The sequence below is a fragment of the Bufo bufo genome, chromosome 1, assembly GCF_905171765.1.
Source record: "Bufo bufo chromosome 1, aBufBuf1.1, whole genome shotgun sequence".
Lineage (NCBI taxonomy): Eukaryota > Metazoa > Chordata > Amphibia > Anura > Bufonidae > Bufo > Bufo bufo.
The window spans coordinates 6,529,350-6,552,886 of NC_053389.1; the positions used below are offsets into that span (position 1 = coordinate 6,529,350).

Here is a 23,537-nt window from a genome sequence, read left to right on the forward strand (position 1 = left end):
CGGGGGGACCGTCAGCAGCCAGGAGGGAGCGGGGAGACCGTCAGCAGCCAGGAAGCCCGCATCAGTATTCAGGAGGGAACCGGGAGACCGTCAGCAGCCAGGGAGACTGCAGCCAACAACTTACAGTGAGACAGACTGCAGTGACAGCCTGGAGAGACACCTACCTGCAGTGACAGCCTGGGGAGACACCTACCTGCAGTGACAGCCTGGGGAGACACCTACCTGCAGTGACAGCCTGGGGAGACACCTACCTGCAGTGACAGCCTGGGGAGACACCTACCTGCAGTGACAGCCTGGGGAGACACCTACCTGCAGTGACAGCCTGGGGAGACACCTACCTGCAGTGACAGCCTGGGGAGACACCTACCTGCAGTGACAGCCTGGGGAGACACCTACCTGCAGTGGAGAGACACCTACCTGCTGTGACAGCCTGGAGAGACACCTACCTGCAGTGACAGCCTGGGGAGACACCTACCTGCAGTGGAGAGACACCTACCTGCTGTGACAGCCTGGAGAGACACCTACCTGCTGTGACAGCCTGGGGAGATACCTACCTGCATTGGAGAGATACCTACCTGCAGTGGAGAGACACCTACCTGCGGGAGCCCCACAGAGAGACCTGACTTGCCCACTGAGCCGGCCCCTGGCGTGCGGAGGGGCGAGGGATGCCCAGTGGCTGCCGTGTGGTGCTGTCATGTGAAGCTGGCAGCGCTGCCCCCCCCCCCCCCCCCCCCCCCCCCATTACTCACATTTGTTATTGTTTTTGCCCTGTGGCCCCTGGAGCGGGCCCTACGCCCGGGCAGCCTGACAGCACACCTGAGATGTCGGTGACGGCTCCTAGGGCATCGTGACCAGCCTGCGGCCAGCATGTTCTCCTCGGAGCGGGCACCCAACGCCCGCAGCCTCAGCATGTTTGGTTAGTCACCCGGGCACCGGCGCCCTGTAGTACTGACATGTTGGCACAGCAGATCTGGGTCAGCGCTTGTGTGTAGCTAGGAGTGAGTGGGAGGACTCGCCGTGCGCAGCCTCCCCCACACCGGCCCCTGGTAGTAAATGATTGAACCAGTGGTGGGGGCAGAGCGGGCAATGCATAGATTAACCCCCTCCATCCTGACATAGATTTGGAGCTGGGGGTTACAGGGGTCATGGCTGGTACAGCGGGCATGCTGTGTACCTGTATGCAGACACCTAGTCATCCCCTTAGACTAGATGCAATTGGGGAATTGCTAGTCATGCGATTGTCTTATATCCGCTGGACTGGCACCTGTGTGGCTGGCATGGGCTGGATGTCCACTGGTGGTGTGGTTGGCGTCACTGAGGCGGGTCCGACCCAGCAGCTTTATTATGGGGTCACCCCACTGACGACTCTTAAAGGGGCGATCCAGGATTAGAGGGATTCTACCAGAAACGGCGCCTCCCCGTCCACAGGTCGTGGGTGGAGTCGCAGCTCTGCCCCATAGAACTGCACTGCCAGACATGGCCAGGTGTGGCGCTGTTCTCTACGTTCACACCTGCGGCAGAGTGATCCGGCAATCTGCACGGACAGCGTTTGTAGACGGATCCGGATCTATTGTTTTCACATTTTCACCAGTCTGCACATGCGCAGAGCGGAAGGACGGATCCGGCACTGATACATTTCATTGTAAACTAATGGCGGATCCGGCAACTGATCCGGGATTTTGGACGGAGATAAAGCGACAGCACGCCGCGGTATTTCCTCCGTCCAAAACGCCGTTCAGTGACTGAACAGAAGACGTCCTGAGCGGATCGCTCTCCGTTCAGAATGCATGGCGATATAATGGATCCGTTCTTTTCTGGTATTGAGCCCCTAGGACGGAACTCAGCGCCGGAAAAGAATAACGCTAGTGGGAAAGTACCGCTACCTGAGCGATAGAATCTAGCCAAATCTCTTAAAGGGACAGACACATTAATTTCCCTGATATGTTTGCTGAGCAAGTGAAAACAATCTGTTGCTCTCTGTTATCAGCCCTTTCAGACTGTGAGTGGTGGTAGGTGGTCGTGGTCTGTCGCCGGTCGCGTTGTGTGCACATTGCTGCGCTGTGAGTGGCGGTAGGTGGTCGTGGTCGGTCGTGTTGTGTGCACATTGCTGCGCCGTGAGTGGTAGGTGGTCGTGGTCGGTCGTGTTGTGTGCACATTGCTGCGCTGTGAGTGGTGGTAGGTGGTCGTGGTCGGTCGTGTTGTGTGCACATTGCTGCGCCGTGAGTGGTGGTAGGTGGTCGTGGTCGGTCGTGTTGTGTGCACATTGCTGCGCTGTGAGTGGTGGTAGGTGGTCCCGGTCTGTCGTGTTGTGTGCACATTGCTGCGCTGTGAGTGGCGGTAGGTGGTCCCGATCCTTGTGTACATAGTGGGTGCAGGAGCAGTGGCGCTGCAGGTGACCAATTTGTGACTCATGCTGGCACTGAGCTCAGCAGACAGAATGTGTGCGCCACCGTGCTCTGGCAGAGTGCGGGGTACAGACTCCACATGGTCTTGGCAGTGGTTGTGCGGAGTAGAAGCATTGCTCGTGTACTGAGGCCATGCGGAGAGGCGACGTCCCAGACCTGAGGGCGTGCGGCGCGGAGAGGCGACGTCCCAGACCTGAGGGCGTGCGGCGCGGAGAGGCGACGTCCCAGACCTGAGGGCGTGCGGCGCGGAGAGGCGACGTCCCAGACCTGAGGGCGTGTGGCGCGGAGAGGCGACGTCCCAGACCTGAGGGCGTGCGGCGCGGAGAGGCGACGTCCCAGACCTGAGGGCGTGCGGCGCGGAGAGGCGACGTCCCAGACCTGAGGGCGTGCGGCGCGGAGAGGCGACGTCCCAGACCTGAGGGCGTGCGGCGCGGAGAGGCGACGTCCCAGACCTGAGGGCGTGCGGCGCGGAGAGGCGACGTCCCAGACCTGAGGGCGTGCGGCGCGGAGAGGCGACGTCCCAGACCTGAGGGCGTGCGGCGCGGAGAGGCGACGTCCCAGACCTGAGGGCGTGCGGCGCGGAGAGGCGACGTCCCAGATCTCATGCAGCAGGGAGGGAATCGGCTGTGTTTTCCTTCATGGACAGTAAGCAGAGATCTTACCACTAATGAAGAAACACAAAGTATATCATGCTAAGCAGTGGAGGTCAGGGGTAGTAGTCTCTCCTGGTGCTGCCGGTTGTATCGGGGGACCCCCTCTAACAGACCGCTTTGCCCCCCAACATGTCCGATCCTTCTTTCCCCCGACATCTGGCAGGGACTGTCAGTGCATCCGCATACACATGAGGCAGTCGGCAGCTTCAGCCCTAGTGGATGTGTCTCGAACATGATGAGATGAGATTAGCAGACAGTCTGCTTTAGAGCTGTAACCGCCATGCTCCCCCTCTCTGGCTGATATCGGTAGAGCCCCCCTTTAGAGCTATGACCGCCGTGCTCCCCCTCTCTGGCTGATATCGGTAGAGCCCCCCCTTTAGAGCTGTGACCGCCGTGCCCCCCCTCTCTGGCTGGTATCAGCAGAGTGCTCTGTGCTGTGTAGAGCCCCCCTTTAGAGCTGTGACCGCCGTGCCCCCCCTCTCTGGCTGGTATCAGCAGAGTGCTCTGTGCTGTGTAGAGCCCCCCTTTAGAGCTGTGACCGCCGTGCCCCCCCCTCTCTGGCTGATATCGGTAGAGCGCTCTGTGCGGTGTAGAGCCTCCCTTTAGAGCTGTGACCGCCGTGCCCCCTCTCTCTGGCTGATATCGGTAGAGCGCTTTGTGCAGTGTAGAGCCCCCCTTTAGAGCTGTGACCGCTGTGCCCCCCCTTTCTGGCTGGTATCAGCAGAGCGCTCTGTGCGGTGTAGAGCCCCCCTTTAGAGCTGTGACTGCCCCCCCCCCCCCCCCTCTGGCTGATATCAGCAGAGCGCTCTGTGCTGTGTAGAGCCCCCCTTTAGAGCTGTGACCGCCGTGCTCCCCCCCCCCCCCCCCCCCCTCTGGCTGATATTGGTAGAGCGCTCTGTGCTGTGTAGAGCCCCCCTTTAGAGCTGTGACCGCTGTGCCCCGCCTTTCTGGCTGGTATCAGCAGAGCGCTCTGTGCTGTGTAGAGCCCCCCTTTAGAGCTGTGACCGCCGTGCCCCCCCCCCTCTCTGGCTGGTATCAGCAGAGCGCTCTGTGCTGTGTAGAGCCCCCCTTTAGAGCTGTGACCGCCGTGCCCCCCCTCTCTGGCTGGTATCGGTAGAGCGCTCTGTGCTGTGTAGAGCCCCCCTTTAGAGCTGTGACCGCCGTGCCCCCCCTCTCTGGCTGGTATCGGTAGAGCGCTCTGTGCTGTGTAGAGCCCCCCTTTAGAGCTGTGACCGCCGTGCCCCCCCCCTCTCTGGCTGGTATCAGCAGAGCGCTCTGTGCTGTGTAGAGCCCCCCTTTTAGAGCTGTGACCGCCGTGCCCCCCCTCTCTGGCTGGTATCAGTAGAGCCCCCCTTTAGAGCTGTGACCGCCGTGCCCCCCCTCTCTGGCTGGTATCGGTAGAGCGCTCTGTGCTGTGTAGAGCCCCCCTTTAGAGCTGTGACCGCCGTGCCCCCCCTCTCTGGCTGGTATCAGCAGAGCGCTCTGTGCTGTGTAGAGCCCCCCTTTAGAGCTGTGACCGCCGTGCCCCCCCTCTCTGGCTGGTATCAGTAGAGCCCCCCTTTAGAGCTGTGACCGCCGTGCCCCCCCTCTCTGGCTGGTATCGGTAGAGCGCTCTGTGCTGTGTAGAGCCCCCCTTTAGAGCTGTGACCGCCGTGCCCCCCCTCTCTGGCTGGTATCGGTAGAGCGCTTTGTGCTGTGTAGAGCCCCCCTTTAGGGCTGTGACCGCCGTGCCCCCCCTCTGGCTGGTATCGGTAGAGCGCTTTGTGCTGTGTAGAGCCCCCCTTTAGAGCTGTGACCGCCGTGCCCCCCCTCTCTGGCTGGTATCGGTAGAGCGCTTTGTGCTGTGTAGAGCCCCCCTTTAGAGCTGTGACCGCCGTGCTCCCCCCCTCTGACTGGTATCGGTAGAGCACTCTGTGCTGTGTAGAGCCCTCCTTTAGAGCTGTGACCGCCGTGCTCCCGCCCCCCCTCTCTGGCTGATATCAGTAGAGCGCTCTGTGCTGTGTAGAGCCCCCCTTTAGAGCTGTGACCGCCGTGCCCCCCCTCTCTGGCTGGTATCGGTAGAGCGCTTTGTGCTGTGTAGAGCCCCCCTTTAGGGCTGTGACCGCCGTGCTCCCCCCCTCTGACTGGTATCGGTAGAGCGCTCTGTGCTGTGTAGAGCCCCCCTTTAGAGCTGTGACCGCCGTGCTCCCCCCTCTGGCTGGTATCAGTAGAGCCCCCCTTTAGAGCGGTGCTCCCCCTCCCCCGCCTCACATTGTCTTGGGGCTGCTCTGAGGAAGGTCACAGCAAGTCTGAGAAAACAGGAACCAGAACAAAGGAGCCCTTCCTGATGCAGGGTGTGCGTCTGCCGCTAGTCACACCATCTCGAGGGTCCGGCCGCCCGCCGGGGGGCTCCTTACATATAGAGCCCAATTGTACTTTGTGTTTCCATCACTTTCCAGATCTCTGCTTCCTACCAGTGAATGGAATCCGTAGACGGGTAGAGATTAGAGCTTTTGAGATGTATTTATTTCCTTTCATATCACGGTGTTCAGCCTGAGCCTCCTGGTTCACGGGCTGACAGCACTTACACAGGCAGGGCAGTGTGATCTGCACATATCAGTGCGGCTTATTCAGGGTCTGTGTTACCTGTGATAACTACAACTCTCAGCATGTGCCGCCCTCTGAGACGTGTGCCGCCCTCTGAGACGCGCGCCGCCCTCTGAGACGCGCGCCGCCCGATCCGGCCGCCCTCATCACATGTTCTTTCTCCTTCCTTTAGTCTGGACCAACGTGGAGCCGCGCTCTGTCGCCGTCTTTCCCTGGCATTCTCTGGTCCCGTTTTTGGCTCCGAGCCAACCAGACTCTTCCGTCCAGCCCACGGAGGGGCAACAGCCCGCCAGTCACCCTGGTGCCGCCAGCCAAAGCAAAGGTAAGTGCCACCCGCTGCCTGCGCTGCTGTATGCCCTGGGGTCTACAGCACAGGTTCACTGTATTCTGCTCCCCAGAGCCCCCCGAATCGGCCTCAGTGGCAAATGAGGTGGTGCCCGTGCCAAGCGGTGAAGATGAGCGATGCGGAGTTACCCTGACCGACACAGCGCCCCAGCTGCCCAATGAGGAGCCTGCAAGACAGTCCCAGCACCCGGAGGGCACCACACAAGTTCCTACAGGGGAGCGGAGGGCAGATAGTGAGACCGAGAGCGACCACGATGACCCGTGAGTGCGGCTGTGGACCATGGATCAGTTTCGGGCTCGGATCTGGGGTCTGGATGAGTTTCGGGACCAGACCCCGAAACTCAACCAGGCACTAGATCAGAATCCCGAAATTCCTTTAGATCAGACCCAAAACGTACCCAGACCAGAATCCTCAAACTGCGCCAGACCCCAGCTTAGACCCAGAACATACATAGCCTGATAATTCCGGGGGCCGCTGCTTTTGGGGGGCAGAATTGTACACTACTAAACGTGAACCAGGGACCCCTGGCTGCCGACGTCAGTGCAGTAAGATGGCTTCATCTCGTGGCCGCCGGCATGGTTATATACAGGGGGGTCCTGATTGTGGGGGTCCTCCTTGGATGACCCGATTGGGCACCTGCTCGTGGAGGTCCTATAGAGAATCTCTTTCTCCTGCAGGTTCTTCACTATCGGACCCTCTGAGATGCCGCTGCAGTTGCATTCTGGGAAACGCAGGACCCAGTCTCTCAGCGCCCTCCCCAAGGACAGAGACTCCTCCTCCGAGAAGGATGGGCGGAGCCCTAACAAGGTATTCTGGGGCAATGCTAATAATTATACATATTTCAGTCCAGTGCTGGATGTGGTCGCTGCCACGGGGGGTAAGGGGGGGGGGGGGGGGACATGGCTGTGCCCCGAGTGTCAGACCTGGGGAAGATGAGATCCTTACAAACTCTTCTATTTTTCTTGCACAGAGGGAGAAGGATCACATTCGCCGTCCCATGAACGCCTTTATGATATTCAGTAAACGTCACCGGGCCCTGGTGCATCAGCGTCACCCCAATCAGGACAACCGCACCGTCAGCAAGATCCTGGGCGAGTGGTGGTACGCACTGGGCACCAAGGAGAAGCAGAAGTATCATGACCTGGCCTTCCAGGTACAGTGTGGTGTAAAACGGATGAGGAGACGCGGGGGGGTGATAGAGATCACAGGACGGGCTGCAGGACAGTAGCGGTGTAGATGAGGAGGTTATAAAGATCACAGGGCGGGCTGCAGGACAGTAGCGGTGTAGATGAGGAGGTGATAAAGATCACAGGGCGGGCTGCAGGACAGTAGCGGTGTAGATGAGGAGGTGATCGGGCTGCAGGACAGTAGCGGTGTAGATGAGGAGGTGATGGAGATCACAGGGCGGACTGCAGGACAGTAGAGGTGTAGATGAGGTGATAGAGATCACAGGACGGGCTGCAGGACAGTAGCGGTGTAGATGAGGAGGTGATAAAGATCACAGGGCGGGCTGCAGGACAGTAGCGGTGTAGATGAGGAGGTGATCGGGCTGCAGGACAGTAGCGGTGTAGATGAGGAGGTGATGGAGATCACAGGGCGGACTGCAGGACAGTAGAGGTGTAGATGAGGTGATAGAGATCACAGGACGGGCTGCAGGACAGTAGCGGTGTAGATGAGGAGGTAATAGAGATCACAGGGCGGACTGCAGGACAGTAGCGGTGTAGATAAGGAGGTGATCGGGCTGCAGGACAGTAGCGGTGTAGATGAGGAGGTAATAGAGATCACAGGGGGGGGTTCAGGACAGTAGCGGTGTAGATAAGGAGGTGATCGGGCTGCAGGACAGTAGCGGTGTAAATGAAGAGGTGATAGAGATCACAGGGCGGACTGCAGGACAGTAGCGGTGTAGATGAGGAGGTGATAGAGATCACAGGGCGGGCTGCAGGACAGTAGCGGTGTAGATGAGGTGATCGGGCTGCAGGACAGTAGCGGTGTAGATGAGGAGGTAATAGAGATCACAGGGCGGACTGCAGGACAGTAGCGGTGTAGATGAGGAGGTGATAGAGATCACAGGGCGGGCTGCAGGACAGTAGCGGTGTAGATGAGGTGATCGGGCTGCAGGACAGTAGCGGTGTAAATGAAGAGGTGATAGAGATCACAGGGCGGACTGCAGGACAGTAGCGGTGTAGATGAGGAGGTGATAGAGATCACAGGGCGGGCTGCAGGACAGTAGCGGTGTAGATGAGGAGGTGATAGAGATCACAGAGCGGACTGCAGGACAGTAGCGGTGTAGATGAGGAGGTGATAGAGATCACAGGGCGGGCTGCAGGACAGTAGAGGTGTAAATGAAGAGGTGATAGAGATCACAGGGCGGGCTGCAGGACAGTAGCGGTGTAGATGAGGAGGTGATCGGGCTGCAGGACAGTAGCGGTGTAGATGAGTAGGTGATAGAGATCACAGGGCAGACTGCAGGACAGTAGCGGTGTAGATGAGGGGGTGAGAGATCACAGGGCAGACTGCAGGACAGTAGCGGTGTAGATGAGGAGGTGATAGAGCTCACAGGGCAGACTGCAGGACAGTAGCGGTGTAGATGAGGAGGTGATAGAGCTCACAGGGCGGGCTGCAGGACAGTAGCGGTGTAGATGAGGAGGTGATAGAGATCACAGGGCGGGCTGCAGGACAGTAGTGGTGTAGATGAGGAGGTGATAGAGCTCACAGGGCGGACTGCAGGACAGTAGCGGTGTAGATGAGGAGGTGATAGAGATCACAGGGCGGACTGCAGGATAGTAGTGGTGTAGATGAGGAGGTGATCGGGCTGCAGGACAGTAGCGGTGTAGATGAGGAGGTGATAGAGATCACAGGGCGGACTGCAGGATAGTAGCGGTGTAGATGAGGAGGTGATCGGACTGCAGGACAGTAGCGGTGTAGATGAGGAGGTGATAGAGATCACAGGGCGGACTGCAGGACAGTAGCGGTGTAGATGAGGAGGTGATAGAGATCACAGGGCGGACTGCAGGACAGTAGCGGTGTAGATGAGGAGGTGATAGAGATCACAGAGCGGGCTACAGGACAGTAGCGGTGTAGATGAGGAGGTGATAGAGATCACAGGGTGGGCTACAGGACAGTAGCGGTGTAGATGAGGAGGTGATAGAGATCACAGGGCGGACTGCAGGACAGTAGAGGTGTAGATGAGGTGATAGAGATCACAGGACGGGCTGCAGGACCGTAGCGGTGTAGATGAGGAGGTGATAGAGATCACAGGGCGGGCTGCAGGACAGTAGCGGTGTAGATGAGGAGGTGATAGAGATCACAGGGTGGACTGCAGGATAGTAGTGGTGTAGATGAGGAGGTGATCGGGCTGCAGGACAGTAGCGGTGTAGATGAGGAGGTGATCGGACTGCAGGACAGTAGCGGTGTAGAAGAGGAGGTGATGGAGATCACAGGGCGGACTGCAGGACAGTAGCGGTGTAGATGAGGAGGTGATCGGGCTGCAGGACAGTAGCGGTGTAGATGAGGAGGTGATCGGACTGCAGGACAGTAGCGGTGTAGATGAGGAGGTGATCGGGCTGCAGGACAGTAGCGGTGTAGATGAGGAGGTGATAGAGATCACAGGGCGGACTGCAGGATAGTAGTGGTGTAGATGAGGAGGTGATCGGGCTGCAGGACAGTAGCGGTGTAGATGAGGAGGTGATAGAGATCACAGGGCGGACTGCAGGATAGTAGCGGTGTAGATGAGGAGGTGATCGGACTGCAGGACAGTAGCGGTGTAGATGAGGAGGTGATCGGGCTGCAGGACAGTAGCGGTGTAGATGAGGAGGTGATCGGACTGCAGGACAGTAGCGGTGTAGATGAGGAGGTGATCGGACTGCAGGACAGTAGCGGTGTAGATGAGGAGGTGATCGGACTGCAGGACAGTAGCGGTGTAGATGAGGAGGTGATCGGGCTGCAGGACAGTAGCGGTGTAGATGAGGAGGTGATCGGGCTGCAGGACAGTAGCGGTGTAGATGAGGAGGTGATCGGACTGCAGGACAGTAGCGGTGTAGATGAGGAGGTGATCGGACTGCAGGACAGTAGCGGTGTAGAGGAGGAGCTTTGTTATCAGACATTATTAGTCATTTTTCCACCAGCCTCTTCCTCGTTGCCTCCTGCAGCCGCTGCGTTTCCTGTTGCTTTCTTGCTGCTCTGTCCCGTTCAGAGAGAAATCCATCTGAGGGTTCGGTCTGTGGACCTTTCTCCACTCTTCCGATTGAACCGTTCAGGAGAGGAGGACACGGAGGGGTTGCAGGAGGAGCCGGCAGAGCGCTCGTCTGATGGAGTTCACTGTGATCGGGACAGAGCAGCCTGCAATGTATGAGAACCACTCGTCGGCTGCAGCAGACATCAGAGCAAAATCCTTCCTAGAGACCCCTAGAGGTGTCCACAGGGCTCCGGGGCCCCGTCTCTCCGTGAAGGCCACATGTACGGGGTGGTTGAGATCCTATCCAGTACCCTCCATTCTCGGCAGGGTTGTCAGGGGGGCTCCCCTCTGATAAGGTGATGCTTCTAGGATAGGCTTCATCCTCGGGGACCCCCCAGTCCTGAGACTGCAGGGGGTGCAGCACAGATTTAGCAGGGTGCCCCAGCGAGCCTCCTGTGCGGGGTCATTACCCAATCGACCTGCTGTAGAAATGCATTCTCTTGCCCGTTTGCCAGTATAACGGTGGGCACCGCCGCCCTTCTCCGTCATAACAGGTGAAAGAAGCACATTTCAAGGCGCACCCTGACTGGAAGTGGTGTAACAAAGACCGCAAGAAGTCCAGCTCGGACGTGAAGCAGGTGATGCCCGGTCCCTGGGGTGTGCCCAAAGAGATGAGGGAGAGGAGCATGTCTGAGACTGGCACCACAGCCGCCACGGGAGGTGAGACCTGTCCCCCAGGGGTCCTGGTGTGTCCTGGGGTCTTCATGTCGTCTTGGTAAATAATTTCTCTGGTTTTCAGTTTCCTCAGATATGGCTCCGTCCGGTCTGCTGCTGGAAGCCAAGCACGGGGCCCCCTCATCCAGTATGGCACCCGGAGACCGCCTGCCCGTGTCCTCTGCAGCCGCAGCCCAGCTCCCTCGCCCCCGGGCCTTCTCCCACAGCGCCGTGCAGAGCATCGAGCACCGGGAGGATAGCCAAGCCCTGCAGGAGCTCAAGCAGGTAGACGGCAGCCGTATATACCGTCTACCGGAGGGTAGATGAGGGCACGGGGGGCACTGCCAGCACTTAAAGGGGTGGTCTCTGAGCTGGATATGAGTGGAGGTCACAGTCATCTTATTTAGCCCCCAGGTCAGTAAATCGGAGGCAGGAAAGTGACGGGAAAGACCCCTTATGTTCTCTGAGCCTGGAGAGTCCCTTTAACCCTTTGGTGCAGAACATTGTAGATGCCCAGAAGCTGTGGATTACCGGCTGCTGCATCGGGGAGAACTCCGAGTCATGCCGTTCAACCCTTCGGATGCCACAGTCAGTAGTGACTGCAGCTTCTATGTGGTTAGACGGGGAGAAAAGGCCCAATTGGTGTAATGATCAGTTTCCATGGAAACGGGGGGGGTCTGAGGACGTGCGTATAGGTCCTAGTTGGGGGATTCAGCGAAACGGGCTCGTTTTGTCAACCTCTGGATTTAAACAAGAATTGTTATATTCACTGACAGGAAGCAGAGATTTTGAGACTAAAGAACTGAGAAAATCAGAAAGTTGTCAAAGATTTCATTATACAGTGATTTAATCTTCAGTTTCAAAAGACTGCACTGGCCCTTTAAACCTTAAAGGGCACCTCATTTTAGAAAGTGTCATAGTGTAGACCTGTGGGGGTCCGACTGCTGCGCCCCACGGGTTCTCCTCGGCTGTGGGGTGGGTCGGGATCTACACCAGAGGGGCTCAGCAGTCAGTCCTGTCACTTCAGCGACCGATGGGGGGTCTCAGCAGCCGGACCGCCATGGGGGCCCTTTAAGCAGATCCATGAACGTGCATCAATGGCCATTATTCACAGATGTGCTCAAGTCGTTCTCCATATTCCAATCAGAAGGCGGCATTCGGCGGTCCGGAGCCCCCGGCATTCCCAATGCCCACCCACAGTGAGAGTTCTGCTTGCCCGACGTCCCGCGCCTGTCCGAGCCTTCCGGGACCCTACCGCCCTCCGCGCACCGCCAGCGAGGACATGACCAGCGACGAGGAGAGGATGGTCATCTGTGAGGAGGAGGGGGACGACGATGTCATCGGTAAGTGGACGCCATTGGCCGCGCGTCTTGCGTTTCCTGCCTTTTCCTAATGAATCTTCTCGGCAGATGACGGATTCGGCTGCGCGGACATAGACCTGAAGTGTAAGGAGCGCGTCACGGACAGCGACAGCGAGGGGGCGTCCGGAGACGAGGCGGAAGGCAAGGTGAATGCACAGAGATGTTCCCAGAAGCCTCTGCTTTGCTGTCGTCATTCCCACAGTTTAACCCTGTCCTTGCTGTTTCCCCAGGGGGCGCCACAAGGGGTCTTCTCGCCAGTTATTCGCTCCTCCTCCCTTTCTGGGAACTTTCCTCTTTCCTCTGAAGACTTGAAATCGGAACGACCCGTGAATATGGTTCAGTCGCCCAAGCCCAGCGACCACCCGCAAGCTGCCTTCCCCCGCGGGTATCCTCCGCTTCCGCCAGCCAAACCTCCCCCTCGTCAGCCCGGCCAGCACCAAGCTAAAAGGCCGCCCGAAGTGCGCTTCACTATGGTGGACCCTGCCGCCAGCTACAAGAGGAAGCGCGGCTCCGAGAGTGGGGGCCAGAAGGTGGCGGCAGAGGCGGCCCCTCCTGTCAGTCAGTACCCCGCTCAGTCCGTCATCTCCTCCAGTGCCCCCCAGACTCTTGTTTTTCCCAGTATATCTTCACCCAACCCCTCGAACACTGTGTATTCAATACCCAGACCCTATGACGTGCATCGGGGGGCCCCAGTAGGGACTGTGCTCGTGTCGGGGCCACAAGGGATTGGTGTCCTTCCCCCGGGCTTCAGACCGGCTTCGACAGTGGTGACTAATGTGGTGAAACCAGTCAGCAGCACACCGGTGCCCATCGCCAGCAAGCCGGTGCCCATGAGCAGGGGCGGCAGCAGCAGCGACTTGTATGACGGGCGAATACCTGGCTCCCCCGTGGGCATCGGCGTGGTGTATGCCCATGACAGGAAACCAGTGCAGCAGCTGACCTCTCCAGCATCTTCCCCACTACCACACGGAAAACCAGCTGGTGGGCTAGTGACCAACCTCCTAGTCGGGGCGCCCAGCTACGGACAGCCTGCGCCCACTTCTGGAAACGGTACCGGGCCTGCTCCAGTCACAGCCCTGCAGTTCATTACCCAGAATCCTGCAGGGAGCCCTAATGGGGCCGTGCCTCTGGGAATCCTTCAGCCGCAGCAGCTGCTTCCTGCGGCCTCGGGCAAGCGGGGCGGCATCACCCAGGTGCAGTATATTCTGCCCACAATACCACAGCAGCTGCCAGGGGGCATCCAGTTCACTCTTCCACCTGGAAATGCAAAGGTGATCGCCACACCTCAGGGCGTTCCTATGGTCCAGCCTGGCCCCGCTGCCAGCCCATCGCTGGGTATTGTGTCGGCAGCTGGTAGAGGTAAGTCCCTGACAACCCTCTTGCATTTGTGTTTGTGCCCCCTGTCAGAGCCCTCACTGTGTCTCTCCTCATCCACAGCCCAGTCTCTCTCTCCAGCCCCGTCCCCGGGGACATGTGCCCAGCTGCTGCCCGGCCCGGGAATCCTGGCGCCCAGTGCTCCAATGCAGGGCAAGATGCTGGTTCCTGTGAGCGCCCCCCATGTGACAGTGCGGACAGGCCCCGCAGCGCAACTGCCCCTCGTCACCTCTCCGTTCCCCGTGCAGAACGGTGCCCAACCCCCCAATAAGGTGAGCAGCGCTCTCCGTGCCCTGTGATTTCACCTTGTGCCCGGAGGAAGGTGAACTCCATGGTGGACAATGCGCAGCACAGATTGCATCGTTGTGTAGATGGGATTTCTTCTGGTTCAATGTGAATTTGACGCACGCGAATCCGTGGTGGCGACTCCTCAGCGTCTACGCCCCGTGGTACTGGGGATTCATGTGGCAGATTTCTCGTGCCGATTCTGATGACATCATCCTTGTCCTTGCAGATTATTCAGATCACTCCGATGCCCGTGGTGCAGCCGCCCGCCCCAGCCCAGAGTGCCTTAGTGCCCCCTGTTAATCAAACACTCCAGAGCGCAATTCCTGTCACCATGGCGACTGTTGTGGCGGCAACTTCTCAACCACAGAAAGTGATTTTACCGTCGACTCGGTAAGACCTGGGATGATTATTGATCTAGCGCTGGGTCGTGTATATTGGCGGCAGAGCTGCCGGTCTTCGGGCGGGGGATGGGGTCGATTTCCCTGCATTGATGCAGCCGGAGAGCTGAGCACTTACCCGGCGCCCAGTGACGGGTAGACCCCTGGTTCTCCGGTTCTGTCCGAAGCTTGGACCCCCTTGGTGCCAGGGATACAAGAAGCTGACTAACCCTCTCTCTCCTGGTCAGGATCACGTACGTGCCCTCTGCGGCCGGCCCCGCGCTACCTCTGGTGACCACCAGCTCCTACTCCCATGCTGCTATGCCGGGCCCTTGTGTACAGACGACACTTGCGGCGGGCTCAATGGCTCTCGGCTTCACCACCATAAGTCCAAGTGGTCAGACCATCGTGCAGCCGCTGCTGGCAGGTAAGATACACGAGCGGCTCGTTATATAGCTCGGATGCATGGCGTGGTCCCTAGAGGCCGCACCGATCCTGCCCCGGTGCCACCGGTGAGCTGCCGCAGCGGGCACTGCCCCACCTGCACTAAGCCGCCTATTGAATAAGCCCTCCCCTCAGCCACGTCTGGTGGTCCCAAACCCCTGGACTTTATAGCTCTGCTCCCGGGGGGGGGGGGGGGGGGGGGGGGGCGCTCTGTCGTGGTTCTCGGTGAATGTCGGATCCTGATGTCTGATTTACTAAAGCCTTTTTCTTGTTTTCTTATCCAAGGACAAAGCCAGATTCTTGCCCCGGGGCAGGTAGGTGTGACTCCGGCCGCCGCGCCTCCCGTGCCCCCCAGCAGCAGTAGCCAGGTCCTGACGGCGATCTACCCCTCAGTCGGCTCCAGCACACTGGCCTTGCCAGCTGCTCCTTCTGCACAGAACCTGGTGTACACTGTGGCAAGCACAGGCGTGGTGCCCACCGCACCCGCCACCATACTGCCTAAAGCCGTCACCTCTCCACCGACTCTCAGCGCACCACCAGCACCATCCACCGGGGGGAGCGCCTCACACGTCACAACGGTCACAGGTAGGTCATCGTACTGTCGGCCCGTCAGCGCTTGTAGCCAGTTATCCCCCCATTCACAGGCCCTGTTACTGGGACCCCCACCAGTTACAAGGACAGGGGCCCCTCAAGTAAACGGAGGTCTGGAAGTATAGCAGCGCCCATAGAGATCAATGGAGGGCAGTGCCCAACCTGCCCCTCTCCTCACTTCAGGGGCCGCAGGGTTTGGGGTTCATGATTCTGTGGATGGGGGAGAACTTGCCACAACCACAATACTACTTTAATATACTGCGTGCTTCAGAGCTGAAATCTCCTGACACTCAGGATCATTGTCTGCACGCTGTAACCAGAACCCCTAAGGCTCTGCTGGCGTGTGCCCCCTCCGGTGCTCTGCTGGCGTGTGCCCCCTCCGGTGCTCTGCTGGCGTGTGCCCCCTCCGGTGCTCTGCTCACGTGTTCAAACGTACGCCCAGCTCTGCCGTATGCCGCCCCCCTGCTCTGCCGTATGCCGCCCCCCTGCTCTGCCGTATGCCGCCCCCCTGCTCTGCCGTATGCCGCCCCCCTGCTCTGCCGTATGCCGCCCCCCCTGCTCTGCCGTATGCCGCCCCCCCTGCTCTGCCGTATGCCGCCCCCCTGCTCTGCCGTATGCCGCCCCCCTGCTCTGCCGTATGCCGCCCCCCTGCTCTGCCGTATGCCGCCCCCCTGCTCTGCCGTATGCCGCCCCCCTGCTCTGCCGTATGCCGCCCCCCTGCTCTGCCGTATGCCGCCCCCCTGCTCTGCCGTATGCCGCCCCCCTGCTCTGCCGTATGCCGCCCCCCTGCTCTGCCGTATGCCGCCCCCCTGCTCTGCCGTATGCCGCCCCCCTGCTCTGCCGTATGCCGCCCCCCTGCTCTGCCGTATGCCGCCCCCCCTGCTCTGCCGTATGCCGCCCCCCTGCTCTGCCGTATGCCGCCCCCCTGCTCTGCCGTATGCCGCCCCCCTGCTCTGCCGTATGCCGCCCCCCTGCTCTGCCGTATGCCGCCCCCCTGCTCTGCCGTATGCCGCCCCCCTGCTCTGCCGTATGCCGCCCCCCTGCTCTGCCGTATGCCGCCCCCCTGCTCTGCCGTATGCCGCCCCCCTGCTCTGCCGTATGCCGCCCCCCTGCTCTGCCGTATGCCGCCCCCCTGCTCTGCCGTATGCCGCCCCCCTGCTCTGCCGTATGCCGCCCCCCTGCTCTGCCGTATGCCGCCCCCCTGCTCTGCCGTATGCCGCCCCCCTGCTCTGCCGTATGCCGCCCCCCTGCTCTGCCGTATGCCGCCCCCCTGCTCTGCCGTATGCCGCCCCCCTGCTCTGCCGTATGCCGCCCCCCTGCTCTGCCGTATGCCGCCCCCCTGCTCTGCCGTATGCCGCCCCCCTGCTCTGCCGTATGCCGCCCCCCTGCTCTGCCGTATGCCGCCCCCCTTCTCTGCCGTATGCCGCCCCCCTTCTCTGCCGTATGCCGCCCCCCCTTCTCTGCCGTATGCCCCCCCCCCTTCTCTGCCGTATGCCGCCCCCCCTTCTCTGCCGTATTGCCGCCCCCCCGCTCTGCCGTATTCCCCCCCCCCCCCGCTCTGCCGTATTCCCCCCCCCCCCGCTCTGCCGTATTCCGCCCCCCCCCGCTGCTCTGCCGTATTCCGCCCCCCCCCCGCTGCTCTGCCGTATTCCGCCGCCCCCCGCTGCTCTGCCGTATTCCGCCGCCCCCCGCTGCTCTGCCGTATTCCGCCGCCCCCCGCTGCTCTGCCGTATTCCGCCGCCCCCCGCTGCTCTGCCGTATTCCGCCGCCCCCCGCTGCTCTGCCGTATTCCGCCGCCCCCCGCTGCTCTGCCGTATTCCGCCGCCCCCCGCTGCTCTGCCGTATTCCGCCGCCCCCCGCTGCTCTGCCGTATTCCGCCGCCCCCCGCTGCTCTGCCGTATTCCGCCGCCCCCCGCTGCTCTGCCGTATTCCGCCGCCCCCCCGCTGCTCTGCCGTATTCCGCCGCCCCCCGCTGCTCTGCCGTATTCCGCCGCCCCCCGCTGCTCTGCCGTATTCCGCCGCCCCCCGCTGCTCTGCCGTATTCCGCCGCCCCCCGCTGCTCTGCCGTATTCCGCCGCCCCCCGCTGCTCTGCCGTATTCCGCCGCCCCCCGCTGCTCTGCCGTATTCCGCCGCCCCCCGCTGCTCTGCCGTATTCCGCCGCCCCCCGCTGCTCTGCCGTATTCCGCCGCCCCCCGCTGCTCTGCCGTATTCCGCCGCCCCCCGCTGCTCTGCCGTATTCCGCCGCCCCCCGCTGCTCTGCCGTATTCCGCCGCCCCCCGCTGCTCTGCCGTATTCCGCCGCCCCCCGCTGCTCTGCCGTATTCCGCCGCCCCCCGCTGCTCTGCCGTATTCCGCCCCCCCCCCCCGCTCTGCCGTATTCCCCCCCCCCCCCGCTCTGCCGTATTCCGCCCCCCCCCCCCCGCTCTGCCGTATTCCGCCCCCCCCCGCTCCCCCTATTACAGCGCACATTGTGTATCTCTGGATTCACTTTTTGCAGCCTCCTCGGTTACGTTCAGTCTAGTGGCCCCCAAGCCTCAACGAACCCTCCCGAAGCCCCTCCAGAAAGTGAAGGCCACAATCGCCAATATCCCAGTGGGATCGTATGAGGCCACGTCTCCTTCCCCCTGTGTGCGCGCCACTTCCCGGCCTGCGCCCCCGCCGCCTCGTGAGGAGACCCCCGAATCAAAGTAAGTAATTCACCTACATCTGTTACTCCACATACGAGTAGCGGGGACATTATAGAGGGGGCTGTTATAGAAGGGACCTATTATGGGGGGGCTGTTATAGGAGGGACCTATTATGGGGGGGTTGTTATAGAAGGGACCTATTATGGGGGGGTTGTTATAGAAGGGACCTATTATGGGGGGGCTGTTATAGGAGGGGCCTATTATGGGGGGCTGTTATAGAAGGGGCCTATTATAGGGGGGCTGTTATAGGAGGGGCCTATTATGGGGGGGCTGTTATAGAAGGGGCCTATTATGGGGGGCAGTTATAGAAGGGGCCTATTATGGGGGGCAGTCATAGAAGGGGCCTATTATGGGGGGCTGTCATAGAAGGGACCTATTATGGGGGGCAGTCATAGAAGGGACCTATTATGGGGGGCAGTCATAGAAGGGACCTATTATGGGGGGCAGTCATAGAAGGGACCCATTATGGGGGGCTGTCATAGAAGAGACCTATTATGGGGGGCTGTCATAGAAGGGACCTATTATGGGGGGCTGTCATAGAAGGGACCTATTATGGGGGGCTGTCATAGAAGGGACCTATTATGGGGGGCAGTCATAGAAGGGACCCATTATGGGGGGCTGTCATAGAAGAGACCCATTATGGGGGGCTGTCATAGAAGGGACCTATTATGGGGGGCTGTCATAGAAGGGACCTATTATGGGGGGCTGTCATAGAAGGGACCTATTATGGGGGGCTGTCATAGAAGGGACCTATTATGGGGGGCTGTCATAGAAGGGACCTATTATGGGGGGCTGTCATAGGAGGGACCTATTATGGGGGGCTGTCATAGAAGGGACCTATTATGGGGGGCTGTCATAGAAGGGACCTATTATGGGGGGCTGTCATAGGAGGGACCACTAGATCCCCTGACGCTCATTCCTGACCCCGTGTGTCCGTGTTAGATACACATCAGAGTCTCGAGGGACGCCAATTGTCCGGGATGCGACCACAGAACCATCATCCGCCTCTTCGAGCGCCTTTCCTTCCGCTCCGCCCCGAGATCTGGCTCCAGGGAAGCCGAGGTTGTCTGCTCCAGAGGAGCGATCATCACGAGACGCGTGGGCAAAAAGTGTCGGGGAGGAGAAGTCTGTGGGGTCCCCTCTGCAGGGCGGAGCCTCCGAGGTGAAGAGGGAACCTCCGCCGTCACCTACTGTCAAGAAGGAGTCAGTGGTAAGTGTCCATGTCTGCAGAGGCCGGAGTGCCCTCTGCTGGCCAGAAGCTGTATGTGCGCCCGTATTCCTGCCGCGGGTCGCCCAGGGTCCGCTCCTGCCGCTGTCCTCGTGGGCTTCTCCGTGCAGGTTACGGGGAGCGACCAGTAGCCAGGGGAGATTATTTTTTTTAGTTGCCATGGTGACCGTGTGTTGTGTGAATTGTATTTAACTCTTTGTTGCAATGATAAGACTTGTGACAGGTCCTCTTTCTGATAGTTTCCTCCAGAATGGAAAGTCGCCGTGTCGGAGAGCCGCCCAGACGCTGCTGCTGCGTCTGCCCATCCCCCACCCTCCTCCCCGGTGCCATCCACTGCCTCAGCTAGTGTTGGTGGGTCTCCAGGAGAGGCGGGCCGATCTGCGGGACCCCCCTCTGAGGTTCCCGACAGAAAAGACGGACCTGTGAAGAAGCCCAAGCTGCGTCCTCCGCCCCTGAAGAAGACGTTTGATCACGTTGACAGGTGAGTCTCTGCCGCTGCGTCCGGCCGTCTGTCCACGGGGGCCCCGCTGCTGCTCCAGATCTTATCCCGAGTCTCCTCCACCAGCAGGGTCCTGTCCGAGGTGGACTTTGAGGAACGTTTTGCGGAGCTTCCTGAGTTCAAGCCGGAGGAGGTGCTGCCGTCACCCACTCTTCAGTCCCTCGCCACCTCGCCCCGAGCCATCCTGGGCTCGTATCGCAAGAAACGTAAGAATTCTACTGGTATGTGCCGGGTAGAAGGAGCGCAACTGGCGAGGCCACCGCCGGTGACACTGAGCCGCCGCCTTCTGTTTTATTAGATTTAGACTCCTCCACCGAGGACCCCATTTCTCCCAAGAGGAAGATGCGTCGACGCTCCAGCTGCAGCTCCGAACCGAACACCCCCAAAAGTGCCAAATGCGAGGGCGACATCTTCACATTTGATCGGCCAGGTAGGTGTCCGCCAGCATCTTATTTGGGCTGCACCGCCCCCCCTTCTGCAGGACTCATCTCTCGTCATTGCAGGGTCGGAGGCAGACGACATGTTGGCGGAGCTGGAGTATGATAAGGTCCCCTACTCGTCCCTGCGCCGGACCCTCGACCAGCGGCGAGCCCTCGTCATGCAGCTCTTCCAGGAGCACGGATTCTTCCCATCTTGTGAGTGTTTCCAGATCCAGGACCATGACTGAAGTTAAAGGGGTCCCCGGGAATCACTTGTGCAGATGGGATGGGAAATGGATCTCTGGGGTGCAGTTAAAGGGGGTCATAAATGCTGGCTGGTGGGGATCGGATGTGCCCCCTCTGCAATCCTGCAAACAAGGGGGTCCCCTTTTAAAAAAAAAAGTGTCTGATGTAGACGCGCTCTCAGTACCATAGCAGTGCATTCAGAGAGCCCACTCCGGGACCCCATGTTCTCAGGATTTCAGGGGTCCGTCCATAGGTGATGAATAATGTCCCAACCCAACAAGCCCCTCCGCCCCCAAGGCTTCGGTCCCTCTTCACCTTCCTGTGTCTGGCTGAAGCAGGAGCCCCCCCCGACGGCCACAAATGGAAGGGATTGGCGGGGTATTTAACCCTTCGTGCAGGACCATGGGGTGGTGGGGTTCTCAGGATTAGAAGAAGCGATGCTCCTGCTGTCCATGTGCTTTTACGTTTGCTAATCCTTGACCGCCCCTTTAAGAGCTGCCGTCCTTTCAGGTGTTGGACTCTATAAAGCGTCTCCTCTTCTTCCTCCTCAGCTCAGTCCACGGCTGCCTTCCAGTCCCGCTTCTCGGACATCTTCCCCACCAAGGTTTGTCTCCAGCTGAAGATTCGGGAGGTGAGGCAGAAGATCATGCAGGCCGCTACCCCCACGGAGCACCCCGCCTTCCCGGAGCATTCGTCCCCCAGCACTTCGGAGACTGGACCCTCTGAAATGCAGCCCCCACCACCGGATCATGCACTGCGGTCCGGCGAGCCCCCCGACTCCACTTGGGAGGGAGGGCAAGAACCTCCTGATCCCTCCAGCAGCAGATGAGTGCGCCAGGCCCCCACTGAACTCTGAAGACTGGGGGAGGGGATCCACGTGGGCGGATGTGGGGGGTTATCCGCTTCCTCCTGTACCCGCATCAGACTTTGCCCCCTCGTGCACAGACAATCGGCAGAACGCCCATCCATGGCACTTCTCAATGACATTGGCACGTGGACTCGCCCTGGGAGGGCAGCGGGTCCCCGTGGCCCCTGTACATTAGTGTGTAGCATATAGGGGTTATTATGGGATGCGGAGCGCCGACTCGTGATGTAGCAGAGTGCGCCGGGTCAGCAGTGTCTTCAGGTCAAGGATTTGCAGAGATGAATTCTGGGCGGAGGCGGTCCAGCACACGTGGACACCCGTGCCACGATTGGGGGGGGGGGCGACAAAATGCTATTTTCTTATGACACTTTAGTGGAATGAAGCAGCTGTGCCACGGGAGCTGCCGAAATCCGAGTATATTCTATATAATTCTATATATAGACCTTTATATGCAAGAGGAGGGATGCGGAGCGCCGCCGCCTGTATCCACACACCCCGATAGATACATAGATATACACTATGTGTATGTCTGTATTGTACCGTGTGTGAATATAGTGGGGCGGGCTGGACCCGGGGGCCTGCACAGGAGGACCCCGCTGTATATAGCTTTGGTTTCCCTTCTAGTCGGTATACAGATTTTACTGTATATAAAACGGAGTCTACGCCAGGACGCACACGTGTACCGAGCGCCGCCTGCTATAGTCATGGAGGGTCTGTCTGTGCTGTTCTTATAGCGAGGGTTAAAGGGGCTCTCCCACCATGAAATATTCAAAACCGAAGAGATTTGTATCCTTTAGCACAGCGCCCCCTGGGGGAAGGAGGCGAGGCTGTAGTGACCGCGCAGCCCCCGGACGCATCCTGACCGGTTGTCCCGCATCATTTCTGCGTTTTATATTGTGCGTTTTTCTCTCGGCTCCGGCCCCGTAGAGGAGGATGGGATGCGATGCACTTCTCACTGAGGGATGGAAGAAACGTACACGCTGAACGTAATCACAGAAAAGGCTGATTGAACCTAAGGCCTCATGCACGCGACCGTATGTATTTGGCGGAACGGAACAGCCGGCCCCTAATAGAACAGTCCTGTCCACGGACAATAATAGGACTTGTTCTATTGCGGAACGGACATGAGGAATGCACCTTCCATTTTTTTTTTTGCGGACCCTTTGAAATGAATGGTTCTGTATACAGTCCGCAAAAAAAAAAAACGGAACAGACACGGAAAGAAAATCCGTTGCTGTGCATGGGCCCTGACGGTCCGTATGGCTGACTAGACTGTCAGAGGGGGGAGGAGGCCGATTGTTTTTAGAGCTGCAAACATTGATGAGAAAGGTATTTTTTGGCTAAAACCGCGGCAGATTGCTTTATAATGGCGATTAACAGCGTTTCTGTACGGAGACGGTCCCGGGGCGACGCCTGTACCCAGACCGTAATCACGGAGTAGCGGATAGGAGCTCGGTGTCTGTCTAGCAGTGCAGCAGATGTATACAGATGTACGTGCGGCCCGTCGCCATGGTGACAGGAGAGCGGCGCTGTATGCGCGCGGGGGGAGTTGCTTTTCCTGTATGTCCCTGCAGTGCGGCCGGGGATTGGTCCCTTTCTGTCATGTGACGTATTCGGCACGCCTGCTCATCACATTGCTTGCAGTTTTGATGCTGTATTCGCATGGACGCCCCGGAGACAAACATGCTGCATTATATAGCGCTACTACGCTTTCCTACTCCAAAGTGCCGCCGCGCACACCCTCTGGCTGAGTGTTCCTCTTGTGGCCCCTGTAACAGGGGCCCCACAGTCCTGGTCAGCATTTGGTAGTGGGGAGGAGAGGGGGGGTGAACAAGAACCGGTGCACCACCAGCTGTATTCCAGAGGTGGTGCAGAAGGGGTTAACTCTGTATCTGCTGGGCGCCCTCTCCCCCGTCACACATCGCGGGGACACCGGGCGCTTCTTTTTGGTTTGTTCGGAGGACTGAGAGAACAGACATGTTGATCATGTGCAATATTTCTTACTGTAATAAAAAAAATATATAAAAAATCCCGCGTGCGGCGCCTCATTCCGCACAGACCTGGGCTTGTATACTGCTCTGGGCAGCGCCGTTCACACAGCAGGAGATTTGGTGCAATGTCAGCGGTGCAACTGCCCATAGAAACCAAGGTGGGGGTGGGGGGCTGCGTTTCCTTCTGTGCAGTTCCATTGCTTTAGTTACCTTGGCGTAGGCGCTCCTGCACACGGCCCGGGGGGCAGCGAGGTCCCCTCTGGCATCGGTTCTGCTCATTACTGTAAGA

The 23,537-nt window shown here is 59.5% G+C and overlaps 2 protein-coding genes across 8 annotated transcripts in view; one reads left to right on the top strand and one right to left on the bottom strand.

Moving 5' to 3' along the window:
- Nucleotides 1-22,337, top strand: part of CIC (capicua transcriptional repressor) — a 72,920-nt gene extending 50,583 nt beyond the window's left edge. For 4 of the 7 annotated variants that reach the window (XM_040419861.1, XM_040419881.1, XM_040419875.1 and 1 more), the window contains exons 3-22: nucleotides 5,817-5,966; nucleotides 6,043-6,250; nucleotides 6,668-6,797; nucleotides 6,961-7,143; nucleotides 10,719-10,884; nucleotides 10,964-11,163; nucleotides 11,993-12,221; nucleotides 12,288-12,385; nucleotides 12,470-13,598; nucleotides 13,677-13,885; nucleotides 14,128-14,291; nucleotides 14,527-14,705; nucleotides 15,008-15,307; nucleotides 17,811-18,000; nucleotides 18,943-19,210; nucleotides 19,468-19,709; nucleotides 19,794-19,948; nucleotides 20,026-20,157; nucleotides 20,231-20,362; nucleotides 20,944-21,221. In XM_040419861.1, coding sequence (XP_040275795.1) covers nucleotides 5,817-5,966; nucleotides 6,043-6,250; nucleotides 6,668-6,797; nucleotides 6,961-7,143; nucleotides 10,719-10,884; nucleotides 10,964-11,163; nucleotides 11,993-12,221; nucleotides 12,288-12,385; nucleotides 12,470-13,598; nucleotides 13,677-13,885; nucleotides 14,128-14,291; nucleotides 14,527-14,705; nucleotides 15,008-15,307; nucleotides 17,811-18,000; nucleotides 18,943-19,210; nucleotides 19,468-19,709; nucleotides 19,794-19,948; nucleotides 20,026-20,157; nucleotides 20,231-20,362; nucleotides 20,944-21,221 — 4,742 coding nt within the window. Of the gene's footprint in view, nucleotides 1-5,816; nucleotides 5,967-6,042; nucleotides 6,251-6,667; nucleotides 6,798-6,960; nucleotides 7,144-10,718; nucleotides 10,885-10,963; nucleotides 11,164-11,992; nucleotides 12,222-12,287; nucleotides 12,386-12,469; nucleotides 13,599-13,676; nucleotides 13,886-14,127; nucleotides 14,292-14,526; nucleotides 14,706-15,007; nucleotides 15,308-17,810; nucleotides 18,001-18,942; nucleotides 19,211-19,467; nucleotides 19,710-19,793; nucleotides 19,949-20,025; nucleotides 20,158-20,230; nucleotides 20,363-20,943 lie in introns of all 7 variants that reach the window. The other 3 variants (XM_040419848.1, XM_040419864.1, XM_040419855.1) reach the window with 3 other exon arrangements.
- LOC120990990 lies at nucleotides 1,757-3,087 on the bottom strand. Its single transcript, XM_040419883.1, has 2 exons — nucleotides 2,969-3,087; nucleotides 1,757-2,931 (listed from the first exon to the last, which is right to left on the bottom strand). The coding sequence occupies exons 1-2, from the start codon at nucleotides 3,008-3,010 to the stop codon at nucleotides 1,993-1,995; spliced, it is 981 nt and encodes a 326-aa protein (XP_040275817.1). The 5' UTR covers nucleotides 3,011-3,087; the 3' UTR covers nucleotides 1,757-1,992.
- Nucleotides 22,338-23,537: the final 1,200 nt, after the last annotated feature.

Bases quoted from the DNA above. Each gene is read 5' to 3' on its own strand.
- LOC120990990 (XM_040419883.1), bottom strand. From the start codon at position 3,010: ATGAGATCTGGGACGTCGCCTCTCCGCGCCGCACGCCCTCAG. The intron at 2,932-2,968 runs GTCTGGGACGTC...GCACGCCCTCAG, and splicing joins TCCGCGCCGCACGCCCTCAG to GTCTGGGACGTCGCCTCTCC.